General features: G+C 50.0%; 1 protein-coding gene across 1 annotated transcript; it reads right to left on the reverse strand.

Moving 5' to 3' along the window:
• Nucleotides 1-11,094: 11,094 nt before the first annotated feature.
• On the reverse strand, nt 11,095-25,418 carry LOC133359454 (transcriptional repressor CTCF-like). The gene is made up of 9 exons (XM_061577870.1): nt 25,285-25,418; nt 23,544-23,925; nt 22,432-22,528; nt 20,671-20,804; nt 20,074-20,194; nt 16,723-16,878; nt 15,891-16,051; nt 14,220-14,493; nt 11,095-13,507 (listed from the first exon to the last, which is right to left on the reverse strand). The coding sequence occupies exons 1-8, from the start codon at nt 25,416-25,418 to the stop codon at nt 14,236-14,238; spliced, it is 1,443 nt and encodes a 480-aa protein (XP_061433854.1). The 3' UTR covers nt 11,095-13,507; nt 14,220-14,235.
• Nucleotides 25,419-27,334: the final 1,916 nt, after the last annotated feature.

Genomic DNA, 27,334 nt, shown 5'->3' on the forward strand with positions numbered 1-27,334 from the left:
CCCTCCCACTAACCCCTCTATTGGTGGGAATCCTTCCCCTGACACCCCTACACATACACCATAACATAGATATATTTAGACTTTTACTCACGCAACTAAAACATACATTGTCACATTTGCCCATGCACTTTTACACAAACACACACAGATACCAACACTACTGACCGCCACTGTCACTATCATCACCTGCCTTACCACCCCGCCCCCTTTCCACAATAAATGTGCTGCCGTAACAGCTGCCACCACGATTGGGCAGCATTCTTTTTTTGCATTAAAAAAAATCTGCCACTGCAGTGTCTACAGAATCGACTGGTGCGACCCAGCATACGAAGTACGGCATCGTCGTCTTAGCTTCCTGGCATTGGCTTCCGTGGTGCAGTGGCGGTGCCCTCGTCGCTGGCCGCCGCGTTCACGACGAGGCGGCGCTCACTGCAGCTGGCCATCGTGCCGCGGCTGTGGCCCTCCGTCGTCGGTTGGGTCTTTGGGTGACATCCGCAAACCCGGTGCTGACCGGTATGCTGCCTCACCATCCGACGCTATCCACCGGAGCCACGGGTGGTTTGTCAGGCCTTTTGTGCCCCCTGTGTGGCGCCTTGCCTCTCTGTCGTGCTGGGACGCTTTGGAATAACATCACTGCTGTCTACAACCTGACAATACCGGCTGGTGTGCCATCCCGTCTTTGGTCCGTGGTGGTGGTGGCTTTGCGTTGTCGGATCGCCAAGGCCCAGATCAGCCATCGGGCGTTCCACTGCGTTTGGCTGCTTCTCTGCTACAGAGCGACCTGTGGCCTGCTTCACGATCGCCTGCCACCCGCCCTGCTCACCGGCGTTCAACGCTGGCCCTGGCCTACACAGTTCCCACAGACGGACCTGCTTGTCGGAGCCTGCAGGCAGCCTCGCGCGTAGATATTCAGCGTGATTGTTCAAGGGTATAGTATATACTGACCCAGTTGCATATCTCGAAAACTGGAGCCAATTGACAATTATAAGCATCATTTGCATTCTCAGTGACCCAGGACCAGTAAAGCTGGACTGCATTTATTTCGGAAGAATTCTGGATGTAGGCCAGTGGTATCGCCCCGCCTCGGCGAATTGCATCTTCGTGGGATTTTACGCAATCATCTCGTCATCTGCCAGGGCCCTCCTCAGCCGTCAATGCACCACAGCTCACGTCCATAATGCTCCCTCTCAGCCCCTCGTATATATTGGGATTACCCATCGCTCACCGTACATTTACCGTGGCTCAGGTCATTGTCGGGCCCCTGCCACTAAATTGTACAATCCCATCTCTGTGATGATATCTCACACTCGCAGTCCACTTGCTAGGTGCTCTGGAGTTAATCTGAACTACCTGCTGCGCCCCTTGGTGTCTATCACTATGCCATTATCATCCGATACTCTTTGGTTCTTTCGGTAAAGTGGCGTATAAAGATAAATAATAAATTAAATACTAGCATACGACGTTTCGATTGCAACACAAGCAATCATCATCAGGTATAAATGAAATAGAAACACAAATCTAGTATACTTAGAAATGTAATGTAATATAACATAACAGTCAACACCCTACAGGGTGTTGACTGTTATGTTATCCGACTCTCTGTTGTATTACATTACATTTCTAAGTATGCTCGATTTGTGTTTCTATTTCATTTATACCTGATGATGATTGCTTGTGTTGCAATCGAAACGTCGTATGCTAGTATTTAATTTATTATTTTATCTTTATACGTCACTTTACCGAAAGAACCAAAGAGTAATTCCTGCAGTCACGAAAGCTCCAAATTAAGTTTATTATCATCCGATGTTTTGACTGACAGAGGCATTAAGCCAGTCAAGTTCGCGCTTTGCAACCTGCGTTATTTGAACAATGAGGCTTTGTTGAATTTCATTATTGATCAGCACCTCGACTTGCTGTTCCTGACTTGAGACCTGGCTTCATCAACATGACTCTCTTGTTAAACCAGACTTCCCCCTCTGAGTACACCTATTTCGAGAAACCACGCACAACTCGCAGGGGAAGTGGTGTGGCAATGATTTACCGCAAGTCTGCCAATCTGTGGCCTGTGACCAATCCCTCCTTGCCAAGCGTTAGAGTGTTTTGTTTTTGAGTGGAGAATTATCCGTGCAGTACTTCTGGCACCGGGATATCATCCTCCAAAGTCAACCATTCTGCTCTTTCACGAGTTTGCCGAGCTCATCACAGTGCTGTGCCCAACCTATGACAAGGATGCTTATTCTGGGTGACGTCAATATCCGTGTCGATTCCCATAATTGCTCCTTGTCTGGGGACATCTTGGCTCTACTTGATTTATTTGTTCTAGATTTGAAGATTTCGTGACTGCAATGATTCATATTCTTAGGTTTTTTCGGTAAAGTCACGTAGGTATAAACATTAAAAAGTAAAATAAAATAAAAATCACGACGTTTCGGAGGCAACACAAGCTTCCGTCTTCAGGTGGTACCGTCAAAGCCACGACAGCTGTATCAAGTAAATGAGAGATTGCAGAAGCCACCACTCCGTTTATATAATGGTTGGAGGAGGTGGTGGAGCAAGGGCCGGATACTTTTATTAATATGGTAAGGTGAGGCTTAAGACTAAGAATAGACTGCATAACAAAGGCTGTTATGGAGAGGTGCGGTTTGTGACTCAATCTGTAACAGGGAGACCACCACTAGACATGGTAAAACTGTGATGGTTGTCTGTCAAATAAGATTGGCAAATAAGTGTAGTTAAATCTTTTTTGCATGGTTAATCACATCTTTCCAATGATTACTCAGTTTGTAACCGTCATCACGGTTGAAATTATGTCTGTGTTTGTATATTTGTATGGCTTCGTGTACAAACCTTTGATGGTAGCCAGGAGGTTTGCAGAGAACCTTGGTCTCGGAAAATACAATTTCATGAGAGCCCACCGAGTTGTAGCAATGATCGGCAACGGCCGAAGAATCAGTTCTGCCGTGTTTCAGATCTGACTTGTGCTCGCGGACACGATCAGAAACATGACGTTTAACTTCTGGAGAAAAAGATTATACTAAACTATATCTGCCCTCCAGAAACGAAACGTCATGTTTCTGATCATGTCCGCGAGCACAAGTCAGATCAAGTAAATGAGAGATTGCAGGAGCTACCACCTTCTCCAACCATTATATAAACGGAGTGGTAGCTCCTGCAATCTCTCATTTACTTGATACAGCTATCGTGGCTGTGACGGTACCAGCTGAAGACGGAAGCTTGTGTTGCCTTCGAAACGTCGTGATTTTTATTTTATTTTACTTTTTAATGTTTTTACCTACGTGACTTTACCGAAAAAACCTAAGAATTTGATTTATTTGGTCTCATCCACTTTGTGACTATACCCACTCAGCCATGGTCACAACCTCGACCTTCTAATTTCCTGTGGGATTGGCGTTTTAGATGTGCAGCCTGTTGATCCTCGCCTTTCTGATCATCTGGATGTACTTTTCACTGTGGCATTGCCTCCACCTAATCTCTTCAGGAGGCGAATGGTGTTTCATCCAATCAAGAATACCACCCCAGCTTTCTTTTCAATGCAATAGCACAAACTCCTCTCAGTGACGTTGGTTAATTACCTTTAGATGAAATGGTGAAGGTTAACAATGATACTCTCAGATCCATCCTTGATATCTTGGCCCCACTTAAATACAAGGGAATCTCTACTAATCAATCTGCGCCTTGGTTTTGTGACGTTCTTCACTCCTTAAAGGCAACCGTTCAAAAATTATATCGGACTTGGAGGAAATCCAGTCTTACAGTCCATGTTACAGATTGTTAAACATCATCAGTCAACTTACAGGGATGCCTTATACCAGGCTAGTGCTTGTTTCTTCTAAAAATGTTTTATTGCAAACAATGTTAATAACTTCCAGAGCAATTTTTGCTATAATTAATCGGATGTTAAAGTCGCCATCTCAGCTGTCCTCTTCCCAATTCAAAGATGAATGCGAGACATGTCTGAAAATGTTTCTTAAATAAATGATATGGCAGGGCCCCGGGGTCCCATAAGCTCTCGCATAAACTGCGTTGCAACGTAATTTTATGTCTGAAGGTGAACGATACGGCAATATTTTCTTCTCGACGAGTTCTACATGATGCGCTAATCAAAGTTTAAAAGTTGTGTTTCTTCTGCGGATTCGTCCTCGCTGCGCTTGGACGAAATGACAACAGAATGATCCGCGCCAGGTGGGTCGCGGCGTTTATGTGCCCAGTGGGACGGAGTTGCCAAAAATAAATTAATTACGATTTTGACTTCCGTTTATTCGGGACCCCTGGGTCACGTCATAAGGTTCAAACTTACAACATCCAACTCCGACTTAACTCGTCTGCTTATCCTGCCCCTATTCCAAAAATTGCCCCGCCATTCATGGGGACTCCATTATTGGAATTGTCCAAGGTTGCCTCCATCAGCCATTTCTGTTATGGTTGCTTGGTCCCGAACCACCTTTTGTTCCCTCGATTCCTTCTCTACCAAATTAATTCAAGAAAATGTCAATTTACTCTGCCTATTTGTAACCAACATTTTTTTAAATCAATCTCTCAGCTCTGATATTGTTCCTTCCACCTTCAAATTTGCAGCTGTTACCCCTCTTCTGAAAAAGACTGGCCTTGATTCTGAGGTTCCAAATAATTATCGCCCAATCTCCAATCGACCCTTCCTATCCAAGGTCCCTGAAGGCCTGGTTGTCTTGCAGCTGAACCACCATTTGTCCTATTAATGATTTGCTGGATCGATTCCAGTCTGGGTTCAGGGCCGGACACAACACAGCTCTGGTTAAAGTGGTGAACGGCATTTTGATCGCTGCTGACTCTGGCTCACCCAGTATTCTCGCTTTGCTGGATCTGAGTTCAGCCTTTGACACCATCGATCGTGACATCTTGAGTGATCGCTTGGAAAGTATCATGGGGGGTTAAGGACCTGCTCTCCGTTGGTTCAGATCTTATCTCGCTAATCGGGAACAGTTTGTATCCATGGGAGATTTGAGATCTGCTCCCAGCCCTGTTTCATTTGGGGTTCCTCATGGTTCAGTTCCTGGCCCTCTTCTCTTTTGTATTTATATGGTCCGACTGGGTCATTTGCTCCGAAATCTTGGCCTAAAGTTTCATTGCTATGCGGACGAGACTAATATTTACTTGCATTGAGTCCGATATCCCTTCATCTGCCTCCATACTTACTTCGGCGCTGGCTTCCATCAAAAGATAGTTTCAAAGACAATGCATTACAGTATTATCAGAGCCACGTTCTTTTGCATGTTCCCCACAAGTACCGTGTTTGGTTAATGCAGTCACTTGATTCCTTACAAAAGGTTTCCATTTTGTGTTTGAACATCTGAACACAACTAGTTTTATTGCCAGAATGGGTAAAAACTATTTTAAGTTTTCGATAGTTTGATACTGGCAAAAAGGTCCAATTTTGTAAATAGTATTTGTATGTTTGTAGTGATTTGCTTACCTTAACTATACTTCACTCCGATCGTGGTATTTGTGTATTGTGGTGTTTCTTGTTGTAACGTCATGACCCCGTGGCCCCTACTAGACATCTGTGAAAAAGCTTTTTGCTCATCAGATTCCTCCAGTAAAATATATTATGATTCTGTGCGTGTGCGTTAGCCATGAGAACATCGGTGGTGGTGGTATGTTGATGATAGTGAAGGTAGCGGTGACGATGAAGGTAGGGGTGATGATTGTGGTGGTGGTGGTGTTGGTCTTGGTGATGATGGTTTAATTTAATTTTCAAGTTCGTAGTAATTTGCTTATCTTTCCTATACTTTGCACTATACTTTGCACTGTTTTTGTGTATTGTGTTTGTTGTTGTAATGTTTTAACCTCGCGCCCCCTACTGGAGATCTGTGAAATAAAGAGGTGCACAGCTCATCGGATTCACTCCTGCAGTCAGTGACGGATGATCCCAGTAGCAAAAGTAGCAAATGCTCCGGGCCCCGCACTATCAAGGGCCCCGCGATAAATGCTTTCAAGCTATCAATTCCGGTTCAGTGATTCTGCACTTTCTCTATTACTATAGTACCATACTGCCTTCAACTGTTATGGACGACTGGGTGTTTAAGGTTAGCGATTTGTCGTATGATCTGGCTGTATAGCAAATGAAAAAATAAAATTTCTTTACTATGCAAGTAAATGTGATGTTAAAAGATTCATGTTTATTTATTTATGGCCCCTTTAAAACACATGATACAGGCCCCGCACTAGCTTCATCCGGCACTGCCTGCAGTACAAATACATATTCTGATTCTGACCAGTCACCAGACACCTCACCACTCTCACGACACCAGCACTCACCAAATGGAGTTCAAAATAACTCACAAACACACTGGTTGTGAAAGACCCAACGCAGATCACCTGGGGTTTGATCTTCCACGAAGCTGCTCGCAGTCCACCCATAAACTGCATCCACTGCATAAACCATGATATCCTGATGCACAAATGGAAAATTAAAACTTCTCCCGTAGTAGTCGCGTGACTGTGATCATTCAGAACAGAGACGGTAACAACATATAACGACGCAATGAGACTCACAGAGATCCGTGAAAATTCATACCATAAATACGGGGACATCACAGCGATGATGATGATGATGTATGAAAAAATAACAATAGGTTTTATCCTTTCTGGCAATAAAACAGGTGTTAAGATGTTCAAACACAAAATAGAAAACGTTTGCAAGAAAACAAGTTACTGCATTAACCACACACGGTACTTGCGGTGAATATGCAAACAAGCATATTTGCGGAATACACCACGCCGCCGTTGACCCTGCAGGCCATTGACCGAGCAACCCAACGTTCCTACCAGCTCCCTCCGCAGGAATGTGTTATATAGACATTGTCTTTGAAACTGATTGGCCTACACCAGAGACAGCCTTCTTCAGATTCTAGTCTCACTACCAGTGTCAGACCAGAGAACGCCGAAAGGTGAACAGAAGAAGGCAGAACATTTATAGCTCGAGGTCAGCAGCTACAAAATGGGACCTTTATGCCAGTATCATTTGATACTGGCAAAAAATTAACCCGTAAAAACAAAGTTTTTCACTCTAAATCCTTTATATGCGTGGCGGCTAGAGTCCTCTCGTCCTCTGGCTTGAGATGGCTGCCACCTATGGGTCAGATGATTGTCTGCCAGTATTAAGCAATTGGTGATTAAATATTTAATTTGTTTTCCCTAAACAGTGTAAAATTTTTGAAAAAAAATTTCACGAACATTAATTGTCTCGCACAACGAGTCTGTGTGCAAAATGTCAGCTCGATTGGATCACGGGAAGTGGGTTAAAAAACGACCGAAAGATTTGCACGGTCGTAAGCAAGCAAGCAAGCACGCAAGCACGCAAGCAAGCAAGCAAGCGAACTTAATATAAAGGATTTAACAAGTATAACCCGTAAAAACAAAGTTTTTCACTATAAATCCTTTATATGCGTGACGGCTAGAGTCATCTCGTCCTCTGGCTTGAGATGGCTGCCACCTATGGGTCAGATGATTGCATTGCACCATTAAGCAATTGGTAATGAAATATATCTTTGTCCTAAAAAGTGTAAAATTTTGGGAAAAAAATTTCACGAACATTAAAGTAATATTAATAGCACACATTGTGGTGGGGGTGTAGTCAAGAGTAGGAAAAACTTTGATGAATTTACCTCAGAGTGGCGTGGTGGGTGTCGAGGCCTAGTAGCGTCCAAAGCCTGCGGCCTCGCCTAAAATTGTCGGCTTGGAAGAGGCAGGGTACGGGTGGCGTTCCTCCCCCCCCCCCCCCTAGCGCTCCAACAATACTGTGTAATGGCTATTATTTAATTAATTACAGAGCTTATGAAAGTGGCGAAGGCGTGGCTAGCGGTTGGCAGGGGCAACCGCCGTCCAATGAAACTGCAGCCCTTGGCGAAGGCATCGCTAGCCGTTGCCAGGTCCAATGAAAGCGGCGAAGGCGTCGCTAGCCGTTGCCAGGGGCAACCGCCGTCCAATGAAAATGCGTATGGTCCGGAGACACAGACACACAGACAGACAGATAGACAGATTCACGATTTTATATATATAGATAGGGTATTGATAAGGGGTTCATAGGTATGTAGTGGTGAGTGTAGTGGTGAGTGTACTAGTGGTGAGTGTACTAGTGGTGAGTGTAGTGGTGAGTGTACTAGTGGTGAGTGTACTAGTGGTGAGTGTACTAGTGGTGAGTGTAGTGGTGAGTGTAGTGGTGAGTGTACTAGTGGTGATTGTAGTGGTGTGTACTAGTGGTGAGGTTAGTAGTGTTGAGTATCTATTCGTTTGTGTTTCTCCCTTGTGATGGTGCTTTGTAGGATGAACGTTGAGATGTATAAGGGGCACAGGGTGACCCATGAGGTTTGAATTGGTGGGTGTGGAGTGACATCGCTGGATGTCAACATTCTGGGTGAAGTGCCAGTCCTAGATAGCGCTAGATGGCACCACGCTTTACGTGTAGTGCCGACCCTACAGGACATGGTGTGTGGGTGCCAGCCGAGGGATGAGGTTATGTGAGGCCATGGCACTCTGGTTGACCTGGGAGGACACGTGACCATACTCTTAGGTTTTTTCGGTAAAGTCACGTATGTAAAAAAATTAAATTAAAAGTTAATAAAAGTAATAATGGAAATAAAATAATAAATCACGACGTTTCGGAGGCAACACAAGTCTCCGTCATCAGGTGGGACCGTCACAGCTAAAATTACTGCATCACTTGATGACTCCGAAACGTCGTGATTTATTATTTTATTTCCATTATTACTTTTATTAACTTTTAATGATATTTTTCACCTACGTGACTTTACCGAAAAAACCTAAGAGTATGAATCCTTGCAGTCACGAAAGCTTCAAATCTAGACACGTGACCAGTCAAGTCGACAAAGGGGGCCCAAGAAGGGGCTGGGGGGGGGGGGGTCAGGTGATTAGGACCCAGATCCTTCCAGAGGATTCTGGAAGGTAGACGTGGCCAAGGGCGGAGCCGGCCATGCCACAGAGAATATAAGCCGGGTCCCGATAGGGACCAGGGTTGTTGTTCAACCTGGAAAAAAACCTTCATCGACGTTCTCCGTTCAACGAGTCTCCAACACGTGGACCCGGGCCGAAGTCGTTGGTCCCGGTCCCTAGTAGCAGTCACATCATCACACAGCAGTGACGTGCGGTGAGGTCAATGGCTGGGGAGGCACTGGCTCGTGTCAGAGCCAGATTCACACACTGAGGGGGGCGTGTCCTCACTGAGGGGGGCGTGTCCTCACTGAGGGGGGCGTGTCCTCACTGAGGGGGGCGTGTCCTCACTGAGGGGGGCGTGTCTTCACTGAGGGGGGCGTGTTGGACACGGCCCCCTCAGTGAGGCAGATGTGATAGCTGCCTCCCCTGACCGCACGTCCCTGGTAACTCGTGTAGTTAGCCTGGTGGTCACCACCATAGGTTGTTATTCTGTTCGGGGCAAAGTTACCCCGTGTGTTGGAATTGAATCGATGTGTTGCCTCCTGGTCTACGACTCAGTTGAATCCATTACAGATGTACTAGTGGTGAGTGTAGTAGTGGTGATTGTCTATTCGTTCGTGTTTCTCTCTTGTGATGGGATTGTCGGATGAACGCTGAGATGTATAAGGGCACGGGGTGACCAATAAGGTCTGAATTGCTCTGCCATAAGGCAGGCACTGATAGGGGGTTGACAGGTATATCATTGGAGAGCCGCTTGGTTGGACATGGATATCACGAACACCACAACCGCCACGAGGTGGCGCCACTGCATGACAGCTCGGATGCGGATTGCTAGATGGTGATTGGTTGGAAGGTTTGAAAGAGGTGGGAATATTTGAAAGGGGCGCAAGGGGAGATTCCGTTGGGGACTCTTAGAAGGGGAGCAGAGGAATTGTTTAGAAGAGGCTTGGGCAGGGATTGGAGAGGAGGAGAGCAGAGGTCGCAAACGGGTACCCGATACCCGTACCCTACCCGATACCCGACCGGGTACGGGTACCCGTTTGCAACCCTGGTGCGGCCAGGTACGGGTACGAGTAGGCCGTGAGTCACTGGTGAGTAACCGTTTGTCACTCATTTCGGGTAGGGTACGGGTAGGGAATGGGTACCCGTACCCAGCCGGGTACGTGTACCCATTTGCGACCCTGGTGCGGCCGGGTACGGGTAAGGAATCAAAACCCGTTTGCGACCTCTGGGGGAGAGAGGAGGATGAGAGCGAAGAGGGAGGGGGAAGCAAGGGAGTGGTGATGGCTGGTAGTGGACACGTTGTTGTTGTTGTTGTTAAGGACAATAAAACATATCCACAAAGTGACGCCTTTGCAATCCTTCTTCTTGGTTCTTTCGGTAAAGTCACGTAGAATGGAAATAATAAAATAAAAACATAATAAAATAATTCTCACGACGTTTCGGCCACAACGCAAGCAGCCGTCCTCAGGTGAAGAACAGGTCTGTCGAGACGATAGAGTCTGAAAGAACCAAGAAGATGAATCCCTGCAGTCACGAAAGCTTTAAATCGAAATTTGCAATCCTTCATTACACGCGCATACACATAAGTCAAGATTGCGTAATAATCAAATCTCGTGGTTGGTAAATTCGCGGGTTGGCAAGAGATTACAGTGGTCCCTCGGTTTAACGTTTTGTTTTAATCCGTTCTACTAAAAAGACTGTAAACCGAAATAACTGTCGATAGAATTCACTTATATAAGTTGGAAAATTAGTAATAAAAACATCACGGAGCCTGCAAGAAGAGAGAGCTGTTTTCCACTGCCCAAAACAGAAAGCGTGCAATGTAAACAAAGCCCGGTCGAGGTCCAAACCCCTCATAAATGGTGCGGCGCCATTGGTCGATGGTATGGCTCAACTCCACTTACGAGCACTCCGATTGGCTGAAATTAGCGCCACCGCGTGCACAACCTAAACCACGCATACCGTTAGTCAGCGATGTTAACGCGAGTCGAAACCCATGGGGGTCCAATTGGTGAAACATTAACGGGAAAAAAAAAACATTGACCGATCTCACTGTTAACCGAGGGACCACAAGAACAGGTCTGTCGGAAAGACAGCGTCTGAATGATTCAGACGCTGTCTTTCTGACAGACTTGACGGCTGCTTGCGTTGTGGCCGATACGTCGTGAGAATTGTATTTTATTATGTTTTATTTTCATTATTTCCCTTCTACGTGACTTTACCGAAAGAACCAAGAAGATGGATATGCATTGTCTTAGAAACTGATTGGCATACCCGTCAACCCATACGGTTTACCCCGTATTCTTCTTGCACAGGGACATTGAGTTTTCAGGTCCAAACGGTATAGTGCCATTTCAATACAGGTAACAAAAAATGTCTGTGTTCTCCCTTGTAGGATGAACGTTGAGATTTCTAAGTGCACGGGGTGACCAATAAGGTCTGAATTGGTCTGTGATAAGGTAGGGCACTGATGAGGGGTTGCCAGGTATGTCGTAGTAGTAGGGCTTTCGCGACCAACAGTATTGCATGATAGATGTGTTCTGCTATAAATGCCCAAGTGATGATAAGCCACTTGATTGAGCTATTATAATTTTCGATTACCAGGTTGCTTCTGAAAAAGCGCTTTTACATACAGTTTCTCAGTGGGCCTTACCTGATGAAAATAAAAAAGTTTGGTTCAACACGGAAGCCTTTCGCGACCAATAGTATGCATCACCGAGGTGTTTTTGGGTTAGATATATATAATTAAACCCGCCACAGGCAAATGATTAAGGTTTGTCACGTAAAGAAAACACGTCACAAATTGCCACGTTTTCTTTAAGTGACAAACCTTACTAATTGCCTGTGTCGGGTGGTGGCGGGTTTAACGACACATTTATACTTAACACGATCTTACCCAAAAAAAGCTCGATTATGGATACTGATGAACCCTCTTCTATCGGTTTGCTGTCAAGGACCCATTCCATAATTTTATGAACCACCCATCCACTCATCCCCCTCACTCCCCTTCCCCCATTCACTCAACTCGCTCGTCCAGGAGCTCACCCAAATACCCATTCACTCGTTTATTAGCTTACACACCTAATGCATTCACTTACTCATGATTATATTCTTGCGTATGGCAGCAATATGTTCGGAAACTGAGTGCAATGTCGAGGTCTGCTAGCTATGATATATGTACATCGAACTTCTTTCACACCGTACGTGGCCCCAACCGTAGTAATCTGTGGGTCTCTATGGGTGTGAGTGGCTGTGTGTGTACAGTATGTTGAACTTCTGTCGCACCATACATAGCCCAACCGTGCTAATCTGTGGGTCTCTAGGGGTCAGGGTGTCTCTATGGGTCTGGGTATCTGTGGGTCTCTGTGTATGCGTGTACAGTATGTTGAACTTCTTTCACACCGTACGTCGCCCCTACCGTGCCGATTCAGCGTTTTTAGGAGAGTTTGTGCAGTGTTGCTATTCCCCTCCTCCGTCGAAGTAGCGCACACCCACCGAGGTTTATATAATGACAACGGTCCACATGTACACTATGAGACCTCCTTTACCAGTGGCAAAATATAGTAGTAGGTTGTTACCCTTTAAACTGGTACAAAACTGACACCTTTATACAAGGGATCATGTTTGCAATAACCACAACACAAGTAGTCAAAATGCAAACTAAAAGAAACAACTCTGATAATTTTTGAGTTGTACGCCTTTTGGTGTCATCTGGTTCAACAGCAATGGAGACTAGGCTCTAAGGAAAGCTGTCTCGGGTGTGGACCAATCAACTTCAAGGACAGTGCATATTATTATCATTATCAGAGTTGTTTCTTTTGTTTGCATTTTGACTGCTTGTGTTGTGGTTATTGCAAACATGATGCCTTGTATAAAGGTGTAAGTTTTGTACCAGTTTAAAGGGTAAAAACCTACTACTAACGGTCTACATGCTCGGAGGAGTTGCATGACCACAGCAGCGCAAGCAGCCTGTCGACGCTCCGACGAGGTCGATGTTTCCCACCGACCGGCATCCCCGTGGAGGAGGTGAGGTGGAATGTCAAAGAGCCAGGAGGTGCCCTTGGATGTCCGGGTCCCGAGGGTGAGCGCGACGGTGGGCTCGGAGATGTTGACTACCTTGCCTGGTGCACAGGAGGCCGTGGGTTTCAGACCCTACCCCGACGCCTGTTGCTGTATATTTGGAGTTGGCGGTGTCTCTCCTCTTCTCCGTGGTGGTCGCGTAGATTTTTCTCCAGGGGGTCCACCGGTTTCTTTTCCCCTCCACTTTTCAGAGTCAACGTCTCTACGTGTTTATATAGTTATTTAGCTGCTGCTAAAAAATGTCCACGTGATGATGATGATGATAAACAGCCACTCACTCTGTTGAGCTGCTATCATTTGTGATAGTCAGGTCACTTCTAAAAAAAGAGCTACTACACAGCAGCTCGGTGGGGCCTTACGGCTGGTAAAATAAAATAAAAAGTTTTAATACTTTTTAGTTCAGTTCATTCTGGACGTCCGCGTCGTTCCACTCTGGTTGCACAGCTGCAGCGGCAGCGTTCTTCCAGATCTGCTGCTGTCAACAGCAGAACACGGTCACCAGAAGGAGAATGGGGATTCATGAATCCAGCTCACCCAAATCGCTCATTAACCCACCCACTGACCCAGTAGTCACCCACTCACTCACTCAACCCGCTCATTAACCCACCCACTAACCAAATAGTCACCCACTAACTCACTCACTCACTCACCCACTCATTAACCCATCCACTGACCCAGTAGTCACCCACTAACTCACTCACTCACCCACTCATTAACCAACTGATCAAATAGTCACCCACTAACTCACTCACTCACCCAAACTGCTCATTAACCCACCCACTGACCCAGTAGTCACCCACTAACTGACTCACTCACTCACTCACCCAAGCCACTCATTAACCCACCGACTGACCCAATAGTGACCCACTAACTCACTCACTCACCCAAGCCGCTCATTAACCCACCAACTGACCCAATAGTGACCCACTAACTCACTCACTCACCCACTCATTAACCACCAACTGATCTAATAGTCACCCACTAACTGACTCACTCACCCACTCATTAACCACCAACTGATCAAATAGTCACCCACTATCTCACTCAATCACCTAACCCGCTCATTAAACACCCACTGACCCAGTAGTCACCCACTAACTCACTCACAAGCTCACCCACCCACTCACGAGCTCACCCACCTACCCCCACCTCACCTCACAAAACCGTTCACTAACTCACCCACCCACCCAAGGTCTCGCCTGGTTATTGTTTGGACTTTGCCGGTCGGCCTCGTCTGGCTTTGGACGGCGGGGTGGGCCGTCGCTTCGCAGAGGGTGGTTCGGAATCTTCCACCTCCTCCTGACTCTGCTCTTCCACCTCTACTTTGACCTTCACCACCACCTCCGCCTCCGCCACCTCCTCCTCCTCCCGCCTCCCCTCCTTGTCGTCTATGGGGAGTTGGGCCGAGTCGAACGGCTTCCCGGCCGTGTGAGATCGCTTGTGAGCTATCATGTGTCGCTCCTGGCCGACACAGAGAGGCACATATTTAAAATAATAAAACACACACACACGCACGCAAAGGTCAAACACAGAAAAAAAGTTCCCCCAATGTGGCCGACAAAGGCTGTTGGGAAGCAAGTAGCATATACCACCTGTAGTGTGTACAGTCCGTACCTGTGTGTATGTACCTGTGTGATTGTGTGTGTACCTGTGTAGCGGTTAAACCCGGCGACACGAGTTCGATTCCCGCTCACGGCCAACACCAGTGACGATTATCTGAACCGGTACCGGGCCTCCCCTAGGTCGACTCAGCCTCAAATGAGTACCTTGTGCGGTGTGTAAACATCGCCACTGGGGAGACAAAGGCGGTCGGGCGTGGTGCTGGCCACCCACCCCCTTGTGTACCGTTCCGGCCTTCATAGGTGCTCGCTAACAGCACTTGCCCCTACAGTCTGTTAAGGCTACATGGGGGATCTTTGTCTTTGTACCTGTGTGGAGAGTGGTAGTGTAGGGGTCAGCGCACTGCGCTACGAACCCGGCGACCCGAGTTCGATTCCCACACACGGCCAATGCCAGTGACGATCATTTGAACCGGTCCCGGGCCTCCCCTAGGTTTACTCAGCCTGAAATGAGTACCTGGGGCGGTGCATAAACAGCGCCACTTGGGAGACAAAGGCGGCCGGGCATGGTGCTAGCCACCCACCCCCTCGCGAACAGCACTTGCCCCAACAGTCTGTTTAGGCTATACAGGGAATCTTTGTCTATTTCATTGTTGTGTGCGTATGTATTTGTCTGTCTGTACGTATGAGTGCATGCTTGTACCTGTTTGCAGGCGTACTGCCAATGTGTGTATGTATTTGTCTTTGCATTTCTGCTTGTGTGTACCTGTGGATGTGTACCTGTGTGTATGTACCTGTGTGTATGTACCTGTGTATGTGTATGTATCTGTCTGTCGTCTCAGTCAGTCGACCCGTGGCACCTGCGTCGGCCCCGTGACCTCCTGCCAGCAGGCGTTCGACACTTCACGTGGCCTCAAGGTGCACATGGCCTGGCACAAGCGTCGTGGTGATGTCACCGCCACTTAGTGGCGAATGGCGGTTGTTGTTGTGTGAGTCTGTGTGTGTAGCTGTGTGTATGTAGCTTTGTGTATGTAGCTGTGTGTATGTACCTGTGTGTATGGATCTGTGTGTATGTATGTGTATGTATGTATGTACCTGTGTGTACCTGTGTGTGTATCTGTGTGTGTATCTGTGTGTATGTGTGTGTATGTGTGTGTATGTATGTGTGTGTATGTATGTGTGTATGTACCTGTGTGTGTATGTACCTGTGTGTATGTACCTGTCTATGTATGTATATGTGTGTGTGTATATATGTATATGTACCTGTGTGTATGTGTGTATGTATCTGTGTGTGTGTACCTGCGTGCAGGCGTACTGGCAGCGGTCGCACTTGAAGTGCTTCTCGTGGTGGTGGCAGCGCTGGTGCTGCATGAGGGCAAAGTGCTCGTGGAAGGTGGCCGCGCAGTAGCGGCAGCGCAGGCCACGACGCACCAGCGCATGCTGCTTGCGCAGATGCACGCCTGGGGGTGGGGGGAGGGGGCATGGGGGGTTAGAGAGGGGGAGGGGGGCACACAAAGGATGAGCAGTGTTGAGCCAACAGGTAACTCCGAGTGAGTGGGTGGGTGGGTGAGTTGGTGAGTTGGTGAGTGGGTGAGTGGGTGAGTGGGTGGGTGGGTAAGTGGTTGGGTAGGTGGGTGGGTGGGTGAGTGAATGAGTGGGTGGGTGAGTTGGTGAGTGGGTGGGTAAGTTGGTGAGTGGGTGAGTGAGTGGCTAAGTAAATGGGTTCGTGGGTGGGTTGATGGATGGGTTGGTGAGGGTGTTGATGTGCGAGTGGGTGGATGGGTGGGTAAGTGATTGGGTGAGTAGGAGGGTGGCTGGGTCGGTGAGTGGGTGAGTTGGTGAGTGGATGAGTGAGTGGTGGAGTGAGTGGGTGGGTGAGTGACTGGGTGGGTCAGTGGGTGCTTGGGTGATTGGGTGGATGAGTGGGTGCTTGGGTGAGTGGGTGGATGAGTGGGTGGGTGAGTTTGTGAGTAGGTGTGTGAGTGGGTGAATTGATGAATGGGCGGGGTGAGCTACTGAGTGGCTGCATCAGGGATGAGCCCCTCCGTAACCCCACCCCTCTCCCCCTTAGCTCCCACTAGCCCCCCCCCCAACTAGCCCCCCCACCCCTACCCCACCCCCCACCTCATACCCAGGTCACTCTTGCGTGCCGTGACAGCGTCGCAGTGCGGGCAGGGAAAGCGTGGAGCGGCCCCCTCCTCCGTGTGCTTCTGCTGCACGTGGGATTTCATGGAGCTCTTCTGAGTGAACCGCGCCCGGCACACTGGGCACTCGTACGGCTTCTCTCCTGGAGACACAGAGAGAGACACAGAGACAGGGTGAGACAGAGAGACAGAAGAAGAGACACAAAGACGTAGATATAGGGTGAGATGGAAAGACAGACAGACAGAGAGACAGAGAGAGAGACACAAAGAAAGACAGAGAGACGGAGAGAGAAACAGACAAAGAGAGAGAGAGTGAGAGAGACAGAGAGAGAGAGTCAGACAGAAAGACAGAGACGGAGAGAGACAGAGAGAGAGACAGAACGACAGACACAGAGATGGAGACACAGAGAAAGACAGACACAGCGAAAGAGAGACAGAGAGACAGAGCAAGAGGGAGAGATGGACAGAGAGAGAGACACAAAGACAGGGTGAGACAGAGAGACAGAAGGAGAGACACAGAGACATCGATATAGGGTTAGATGGAGAGGCAGACAGACAGAAAGACAGAGAGAGACAGAGAGAAGGAGAGAGAGACAGAGGTGAGAGAGACAGACAGAGAGAGAGAGACAGAATGACAGAGACACAGAGATGGAGACACAGAGAGAGAGAAACAGACACAGAGAAAGAGAGACAGAGAGAGAGGGAGAGATGGACAGAGAGACACAGAGAAAGAGACACACGCAGAGACGCAGAGACAGAGGGAGACGGTGAGAGACAGGCACAGGAATAGAGGGACACACACAACGACAGGGACACACACAACGACAGGGACACAGAGAGACAGATACAGAGAGACACCGAAACAGAGAGACAGGCGGAGAGAGACGGAGAGGGGAGATGAAGAGAGAGAAAGAGATTATTTTTCTGAAGATCCACATGATGATGATGATGATATCAGCCACTTGGATGAGCTGCTATCACTGTGGTGATGGGCCAGTCCGCTCGTCTAAAAAAGAGCTTGACAGTCGTGGCGCAGTGGGGACTTACACCTGATAACATACAAAATAAATACAATCAGTTGAGTAGTTTATGGATGTAACATGCGGGGAAATGAGTGATGAGCTTGGAAGGTGACGACGTGAGGATCAGAATATAGTTTATTTATCTTCTTGGTTCTTTCGGTAAAGTTACGTAGAAGGGAAATAATAAAAATAAAACATAATAAAATAATTCTCACGACGTGCCCATTCAGACGCTGTCTTTCCGACAGACCTGTTCTTCACCTGAGGACGGCTGCTTGCGTTGTGGCCGAAACGTCGTGAGAATTGTATTTTATTATGTTTTATTTTTATTATTTTATTATTTCCCTTCTACGTGACGACTTTACCGAAAGAACCAAGAAGATTTTGCATTATGTAACGATGGTTGATCTCCAGTGGCTCCTGCCCTGATAAAAAAATGAAAAAAAAAAATCCTAATTTGTTTTCCAAACTCTTCATGCTCCAAAGACAAAGATCCCCCGTATAGCCTTAACAGACTGTAGGGGCAAATGCTGTTAGCGAGTAGCACCTATGAAGGCCAGATCTGTACACGAGGGGGTGGGTGGCCAGCCATATGCCCGCCCGGCTGCCTTTGTCTCCCCAGTGGCGATGTTTACTACACACCGGACCAGGTAACTAATTTGAGGCTGAGTCGACCTAGGGGAGGCCCAGGACCAGTTCAGATAATCGTCACCGGCGTGTGTTGGCCGTGAGCCGGGAAACAAACTCGGGTTGCCGGGTTCGTAGCGCGGCGTAGCCGCTAACCGCTACGCCACCGCTCATGCACAACGCGCATTGACACACCACACACACAAGCCTGCGGCGTCAATTCTATCCAAAACTTTTGATTTGTCTCACAGACATGAAGGGATTTCCTTTATACTTCGGCGCCTTTCCATTACACCTTGATGTAGGTGGAGACGACATTGCTGAGAGGGTTTTCTTGCACAGAGTGCACACAAACGAGGTAGTAAAGTCCAAAGTGACGGGGGTCTGCACCGACGCTTGTCATGCTTGCCACGCTCACCCCACTCACCACGCTCACCCCCACTCACCACGCTCACCCCGCTCACCACGCTCACCACGCTCACCCCGCCCACCACGCTCACCACGCTCACCCCGCTCACCACGCTCACCCCGCTCACCCGCCCCCGCTCACCCCGCTCACCCCGCTCACCCCGCTCACCCCGCTCACCCCGCTCACCCCGCTCACCCGCTCACCACGCTCACCACGCTCACCACGCTCACCACGCTCACCACGCTCACCACGCTCACCACGCTCACCACGCTCACCACGCTCACCACGCTCACCACGCTCACCACGCTCACCGCCCACCGCTCACCACGCTCACCACGCTCACCACGCTCACTCACCACGCTCACCCGCTCACCACGCTCACCCCGCTCACCCGCTCACGCTCACCACGCTCACCCGCTCACCCGCTCACCCCGCTCACCCGCTCACCCCGCTCACCCCGCTCACCCCGCTCACCCGCTCACCCCGCTCACCCCGCTCACCCCGCTCACCCCGCTCACCACGCTCACCACGCTCACCCCACTCACCACGCTCACCCCACTCACCCCACTCACCCCACTCACACGCCACCCCACTCACCACGCTCACCCCACTCACCACACTCACACCCCACTCACCACGCTCACCCCACTCACCACGCTCACTCCACTCACCACGCTCACCCCGCTCACCACGCTCACCCGCTCACCCCGCTCACCACGCTCACCCCACTCACCACGCTCACCACGCTCACCCCACTCACCACGCTCACCACGCTCACCCCATTCACCCCGCTCACCCCACCCACCACGCTCACCATGCTCACCACGCTCACCCCGCTCACCCCACTCACCCCACTCACCACGCTCACCACGCTCACCCCACTCACCCCGCTCACCCCACTCACCCCACTCACCACGCTCACCCCACCCACCTTGCTCACCCCACTCACCATGCTCACCACGCTCACCACGCTCACCCCACCCACCACGCTCACCCCACTCACCCCACTCACCACGCTGACCACGCTGGCCCTGCTCGCTACGCTCGCCACGCTCACCAGACCGAGTCGTCGTTTCGCAGGGTGTCGCGCGCTGTCGCTCGTGGCAAATGGTACACGGTAGATTGGCAAATTTCCAATTCACTGTGTACGTGCGCCTAAAAGGGCAGCCGTGTAGAATTGTCCCCCAATTATGAACGATCGAATATCGAAATAACGGAGCTTTACGTTACGACATTCTCCTCCAGTCGGGTCTGCGGGAGATCGCGTGCCGACGGCGTACCGGAGTGCGTCCTCATGTGCCGCTTGAGTCTGTAGGCGTCCTTGCTGGCGTAGCTGCACATGCTGCACTGGAACGGACGCTCGCCAGTGTGCGACCGCATGTGGCGCTTCATCATGCTCACCTGTGCGGGTGCGGGTGTAGGGGGGGGGGGGACATAAACGGGTAGACATGGGTCAGGCATTGTTGGCTTCATTGGCACTGTTGTTGTTGCATCCTCCCCCCCCCCCCCCCCCCGCGCATCCACTTGGCTGAACCAAGTAAGTGGCTGATATCATCATCATCACGTGGAAATTTATAGCAGCAGCCAAATAACTCTAAACGCATAGAGATACGCAGAGAGACCCATAGAGATACACAGAGATCCAGAGATAAATAGAGACCCACAGAGATACATAGAGACTCATAGAGATACATAGAGTGCCCATGCATCTCAAGCCGTTGGTTGCGTTGTGAAGTCATGGGAGGAGGAGGATGGAGGAGGATGGACGGAGACATGTGGAGGAGTAGAGGGGGGAGAAGGGGGGAGATACAGGAAGGAAACGCTGGGAGGAGGGAGACAGAGGGAGGGAGGGAGGAGGTGGAGGGGGATGGAGGCACCTCGACGCTGGTGTACTCGCACGCTGAGCACTTGAAGGGCTTCTCCCCTGTGTGAACGTAGCGGCCGTGCCGCACCAACTCGCCCTTGGTTACAAACGCCATCGCACACTCGGAGCACTGGTGCGGCTTCGTGCCTGCGCGTTACACGCATGCACACAGTGTCGCATACACACACACATGCAGTGTCACACACACAAACACACGGTGTCACACACACATAGTGTCCAATACACACAGTGTCACACACACACGCAGTGTCAAATACACACATATAGTGTCACATACACACACGGTGTCGCACACACACACACGGTGTCACACACACACACGGTGTCACACACACAGACACACGGTGTCACACACAGACTCACGGTGTTGCATACACACGCTCAAGGGGTGTCTCAAACACACACACACACGCAATGTCACACACGCTCACGGTGTCACATGCACACACACACACGGTGTCACATTTACATACACACACGTGTCGCAAACACACAGACATGGCGTCGCATACAAGCGCACACACACACAACAACAACGACAGCCGTCCACCACTGTGTATGTTGAACTTCTTTCGCACCATACATAGACAACCGTGCTAATCAGAGGTGTATGTATACGCGTGTATGTACTGTATGTATGAATCTGGTGGGAGTGGTGGTTTCAGCGGTTAGCGCTACGCTGCGCTACGAACCTGCCTGAGTTCGATTCCTGCTCACGGCCAACACCAGTGACGATTATTATTTGAACCGGTCTTCGGCCTCCCCTAGGTCGACTCAGCCTCAAATGCGTACCTTATGCGAGGTTTAAACTTTGCCAATGGGGAGACAATGGCGGCCTCTGATCGCTAACGGCACTTGCCCCTACAGCCTGTAACAGGCTACACTGGGGATATTTGTCATTTTCTTTTGTATGTGTCTGTATCTGTGCATGTGTAGAACTTGGAATATGCCGCGCCACGCGCTCTGTGGGTCTGTTGCTATGCAAGCAAGCAAGTGTACAGTAGGGGGTATTTGAGGACGATGTTGTTGTTGCTGAGGCGTGAGGGAGACGCGTTAAGTGGCGTAACAGGTGTTAGGGGCAACCGGGGATACAGGTCGGTGATTGGTTAAGAGGTTGAGGGCTGAATGACTGGCGTCGCCCGGGCGGGAACAACAAGGCCACGTGAGGCTGGGGGGCCTGGGGGGGCGAGGGGTAATTGATACGGGGATAAAAGGGACAGCACGACAGAGAGACGGGAGTCTCTGGGTGGAAGCGAGTCTTGGTGGAAGCTGGAGTCTTGGTTAGAGCTGGAGTCTGGAGAGGAGTTGGAGTGATGGTGCCCGGACCGTAGCGAAGAGCAGGAGTAAGTAGAGAAAGATACGATAACGGTAGCAGTGGAGAGAGATAGGACAAAGTACGGTAGCAGTGGATAGAGGAGACAGAGTGGTAGCAGTGGTAGCAGTGCATCGGAGAGATACAGAGTAGGGTAGCAGCGGCGTGACGGACTCTGGGATAGCAGGAGAGAGAACGGAGAGACATAGAGCGCCATTGATGGCGGATAGCGTGACGGAGCGAACAGGGAGACACGGAGCGGTGATGAGGAGACGGTGTGGACTTTAAGGAGCAAATAAACGGAACGGGAAAGACAACCCGAGTACGAGTCCTACACATGTATCTGTATGTTCCTACATCTTTCTGTATCTGCATGTATATGTGTCTTTCTGGATGTACGTGTACGTACATACGTGTATGTATCTTTGCATGTATCTGTACCGGTGTGGGTGTTGATGTGGTTGCGTAGAAGCGTGACGGAGCCGAAGATCCGGTCACAGAGGTGGCAGCGGTGACTGCGCTCAGCGGTGGCTGCGCTCTTCCTCCGCACGCGCCCACACATACGGGGCACACGCATTAGCATACACTACACTATACACTACACTAAACACTACACACTGTGCACTACACTATACACTACACTAAACACTACACTATACACTGTGCACTACACACTACACTATACTATACACTACACTAAACACTACACTATACACTACACTACACCATACACTACACTATACTGTACACTACTATGCACCACACTATATACATTAAACACTACACTGTACTGTACACTACCATACACTATAATACACCATACACTCCCTACACTATACACTGCAATACAATATGTCACCACGTTCTACAATACATCACCCACCCACCCACTCATCCACCCACTCATCCGCCACCCACCAGGAATCCGCCCACCCCCCACTCATCCGCCCACCCACCCACTCATCCGCCCACCCACCCACTCATCCGCCCACCCACCCACTCATCCGCCCACCCACCCACTCATCCGCCCACCCACCCACTCATCCGCCCACCCACCACTCATCCGCCCACCCACCAACTCATCCGCCCACCCACCCACTCATCCGCCCCACCCACCCACTCATCCGCCCACCCACCCACTCATCCGCCCACCCACCCACTCATCCGCCCACCCACCCACTCATCCGCCCACCCACCCACTCATCCGCCCACCCACCCACTCATTCGCCCACCCATTTACTCACCCACCCACCCACTCACCCCATCCACTCACCCACCCACCCATTTACTCACCCACCCACCCACTCACCCCATCCACTCACACATCCACTCACCCACCCACCCATTTACTCACCCACCCACTCACCCACCCACTCACCCACCCACTCACCCACCCACCACTCACCCATCCACTCACCCACCCACTCACCCACCCACTCACCCACCCATCCACTCACCCACCCATCCACTCACCCACCCATCCACTCACCCACTCACCCACCCACCCATCCACCCACCCACCCACCCACTCACCCATCCACTCACCCACTCACCCTTCCGACTCCTCCACCTTCTCTCCTGCCCGCGACTCCACCGCGCCTCCCACCGCTCTTCCTCCTCCCCCTCCTCGCCCCCCCTCGCTTTTCCCCTCGCGGCACAAAGTCGGGGTCCTCCTCCTCCTCCTCCACCACCTCCCCCCGCTCCTCCTCCTCCGAGTTTTCGGTAGGCTCAGAGCTTCTCCAGGGCTCAACGTCGGCTTCCTCCCGACACCACCACTGGGTGGAGCCCTCGCCGCTCACCTCCAACCCCTCCTCCTCCCCCTCCTCCTCCTCCATCCTTTCGCCATTGCTCTTGCTGGGACCTCCGGCCACCAGCGGTGACGCAGGAGGTGGAGGCAGTGCCAAAGTGGCGGCGTCGCCGCCGCCGCCGCTGCTGCTGCAACGATAAATGACGGGTGGCCATAGTAGGCTAGGAGATGTTAACTACCTCTGCTGGTACGCCAGAGGTCGCAAACCGGGTACCCGAAACCCGTACCCTACCGGTACCCGGCCGGGTACGGGTACCCGTTTGCAACCCTGGTGCGGCCGGGTACGGGTACAGGTAGACCGTGAGTCACTGGTGAGTAACCGTTTGTCACTCATTTCCCAACGTGTTGTCTCTTCGCACAATTCAAGTTCCTAGAATCAACCCACCCGCGCCTGCAACATGGCTTCATCCCAGAGTTCGCAATCAGGTACCCGATACCCGTACCCTACCCGTACCCGCCTGGGTACGGGTAGGGTACGGGTACGGCCGGGTACGGGTAAGGAATCAAAACCCGTTTGCGACCTCTGTGGTACGCAGAAGGTCGTGGGTTCAATACTGACCATAACGCCTGCTGTATATTTGGAGTTAAAGTGTTTCTCTGTCTCTCAGTGGTCGAGGCGTTAGCACCGCGGTGGCGAGACGTTAACTACCTCGGCTGGTGTGCAGGAGGCAGTGGGTTCGATCGCGACCCAGACGCCTGCTGCTGCTGTATATTTGAAGTTTGCGTGTCTCTCTCTCCGTCTCCTCGTGGTCGCGTGGATTTGTCTCCGGGCTCCTCCGCTATTTCCCTCAACATTTAAAAACACGCGTTGGCAGTATTTAGCTGCTGCCATAAACTTCCACATGATGGTAAGCCGCTATGTGGAGCTATCATTCGTGATAGCCAGTTTGCTTCTAACATAGCTCAGTGGGCCTTAGCTGGTAAAATAAAAAATAGTTTATAATTTAGTTTTAGTTCTTTGGGTCTCTTTGTGTGAGTCTCTAGATCTCTATGTGAGTCTGTGGGTCACTTTGCAACACTATAGTTCCCTATGCATCTCTGTGTATCTCTATGTGTCTCTATGTATCTCTATCTCTACAGTGAGGGAAAAAGTATTTGATCCCCTGCTGATTTTGTATGTTTGCCCACTGACAAAGAAATTATCAGTCTATAATTTTAATGGTAGGTTTATTTTAACAGTGAGAGACAGAATAACAACAACAACATCCAGAAAAACGCATGTGAAAAATGTTATGAATTGATTTGCATTGTAATGAGGGAAACAAGCTGAGATTAGGAGCACTCCCTTTAAGAGTGTGCTCCTAATCTCAGCTCGTTACCTGTATAAAAGACACCTGGGAGCCAGAAATCTTTCTGATTGAAAGGGGGTCAAATACTTTTTTCCCTCACTGTATGTAGCTCTGTGGATCTCTATGTAACGTTGTAACAGAGGTGCTCATCTCGATGGGAGTCTCGCCGGCTGACTAAGCGAAGTCTCGAAACCTCACCTCACGTCCTCGCTCTGCTCCCCTTTCTCCTCCTCCTCCACCACCTCCTCCTCTTCCTCGGGACCGATCCTGCCCTCAATGGGGCCCGCTCCCGCTGCGATTCCGTCATCTGAAGCCCCTTGCTGGGACCACATGCCGAGCCGATCCGTCTGTCGTTGGTCCGTCTGTGCCTCCGTCCGCCCGCCCGTCCGTAGCACAGGGGTCACGCGACGGCTCTTGTCGTGATGTCTAGAACAAAGGCGGATGGGTGTCTTTGGTGGGGTGTAAGGTTGCTGCTGCTGCTGCTGCTGGGGACAGCATCGTCAGCATCATCAGCGGCAGCAGCAACAGCAGTGGTAGTAATAGCGAAAGCAGCAACATCATCAGCACCAGCAGTAGCAACAGCAGTAGCAGCAGCATCATCAGTAGTAGCATCATCAGCAGTAGCATCATCAGCAGTAGCATCATCAGCCGTAGCAGCATCATCAGCACCATCATCATCAGCAGCAGTAGCATCAGCAGTAGCAACAGCATCATCAGCATTAGCAACAGTAGCAATAGCAGCAATAGCAGCAGGAGCAACATCAGCAGTAGCATCATCAGCAGCAGTAGCATCAACAGTAGCAATAGCATCATCAGCAGTAGCATCATCAGCAGTAGCAACATCAGCAGTAGCATCATCAGCCGTAGCAGCATCATCAGCAGCATCATCAGCAGTAGCAGCATCAGCAGTAGCATCATCAGCAGTAGCAGCATCAGCAGCAGCAGCATCATCAGCAGCAGTAGCATCAGCAGTGGCAACAACAGTAGCAGCAAGATCATCAGCAGTTGCATCATCAGCAGTAGCATCATCAGCAGTAGCATCATCAGCAGTAGCATCATCAGCAGAAGCAACATCAGCATTAGCATCATCAGCCGTAGCAGCATCATCAGCACCATCATCAGCAGCAGTAGCATCAGCAGTAACAACAGCAGCATCATCATTAGCAACAGTAGCAATAGCAGCAGTTGCAACATCAGCAGGAGCAACATCAGCAGTAGCATCATCAGCAGCAGCATCATCATCATCAGCAGGAGCATCATCAGCAGTAGCATCATCAGCAGCAGCATCATCAGCATCAGCAGCAGCATCATCAGCAGCATCATCAGCAGCAGCAGCATCATCAGCAGCAGCAGCAGCAGCAGCATCATCAGCAGCAGCAGCATCATCATCAGCAGCATCAGCAGTAGCATCATCAGCAGTAGCATCATCAGCAGTAGCAGCATCATCAGCAGCAGCATCAGCAACATCAGCAGCAGCATCATCAGCAGTAGCATCACCAGCAGTAGCATCATCAGTAGCAGCATCATCAGCAGCAGCATAATCAGCAGTAGCATCATCAGCAGTAGAATCAGCAGTAGCAGCATCATCAGCAGCAGCATCATCATCAGCAGAAACATCAGCAGTAGCAACAGCAGTAGCAGCATTATCTTCAGCAGTAGCAACAGCATCATCAGCAGCATCATCATCAGCAGTAGCAACAGCATCATCAGCAGTAGCATCATCAGCAGCAGCATCATCAGCAGCATCATCACCAACAGCATCATCAGCAGTAGCAACAACAGTAGCAGCAGTATCATCAGCAGTAGTAACAGCAGCAGTAGCAACAGCAATACCAGCAGCAACAATAGCAGCAATAGCAACATCATCAGCAGCATCAGCATCATCGGTAGTAGCAACAGCATCATCAGCAGTAGTAGCAGTAGCAACGGCATCATCAGCAGCAGTAGCAACATCATCAGCATTAGCAACAGTAGCAATAGCAGCAGTTGCAACATCAGCAGCAGCAGCATCATCAGCAGTAGCAACATCAGCAGATTCATCAGCAGTAGCAATGGCTATAGCAGCGGCAGCAAAAGCAGCAACAGCAGCAGTACCAGCAATAGAAGCAAGTAGCAACAGCAGCAGTTGCAACAGCAGTAGCAACAGTAGAATCAGCATCATCAGCAGTAGCAACAGCAGCAAGAGTAGCACCACCAGCATCATCAGCAACAGCAGAAGCAGTAGCAACAGCAGACGCATCAGCAGCAT

This window comes from Lethenteron reissneri, chromosome 65 (assembly GCF_015708825.2).
Source record: "Lethenteron reissneri isolate LAM-NWPU_2019-01 chromosome 65, ASM1570882v1, whole genome shotgun sequence".
Lineage (NCBI taxonomy): Eukaryota > Metazoa > Chordata > Hyperoartia > Petromyzontiformes > Petromyzontidae > Lethenteron > Lethenteron reissneri.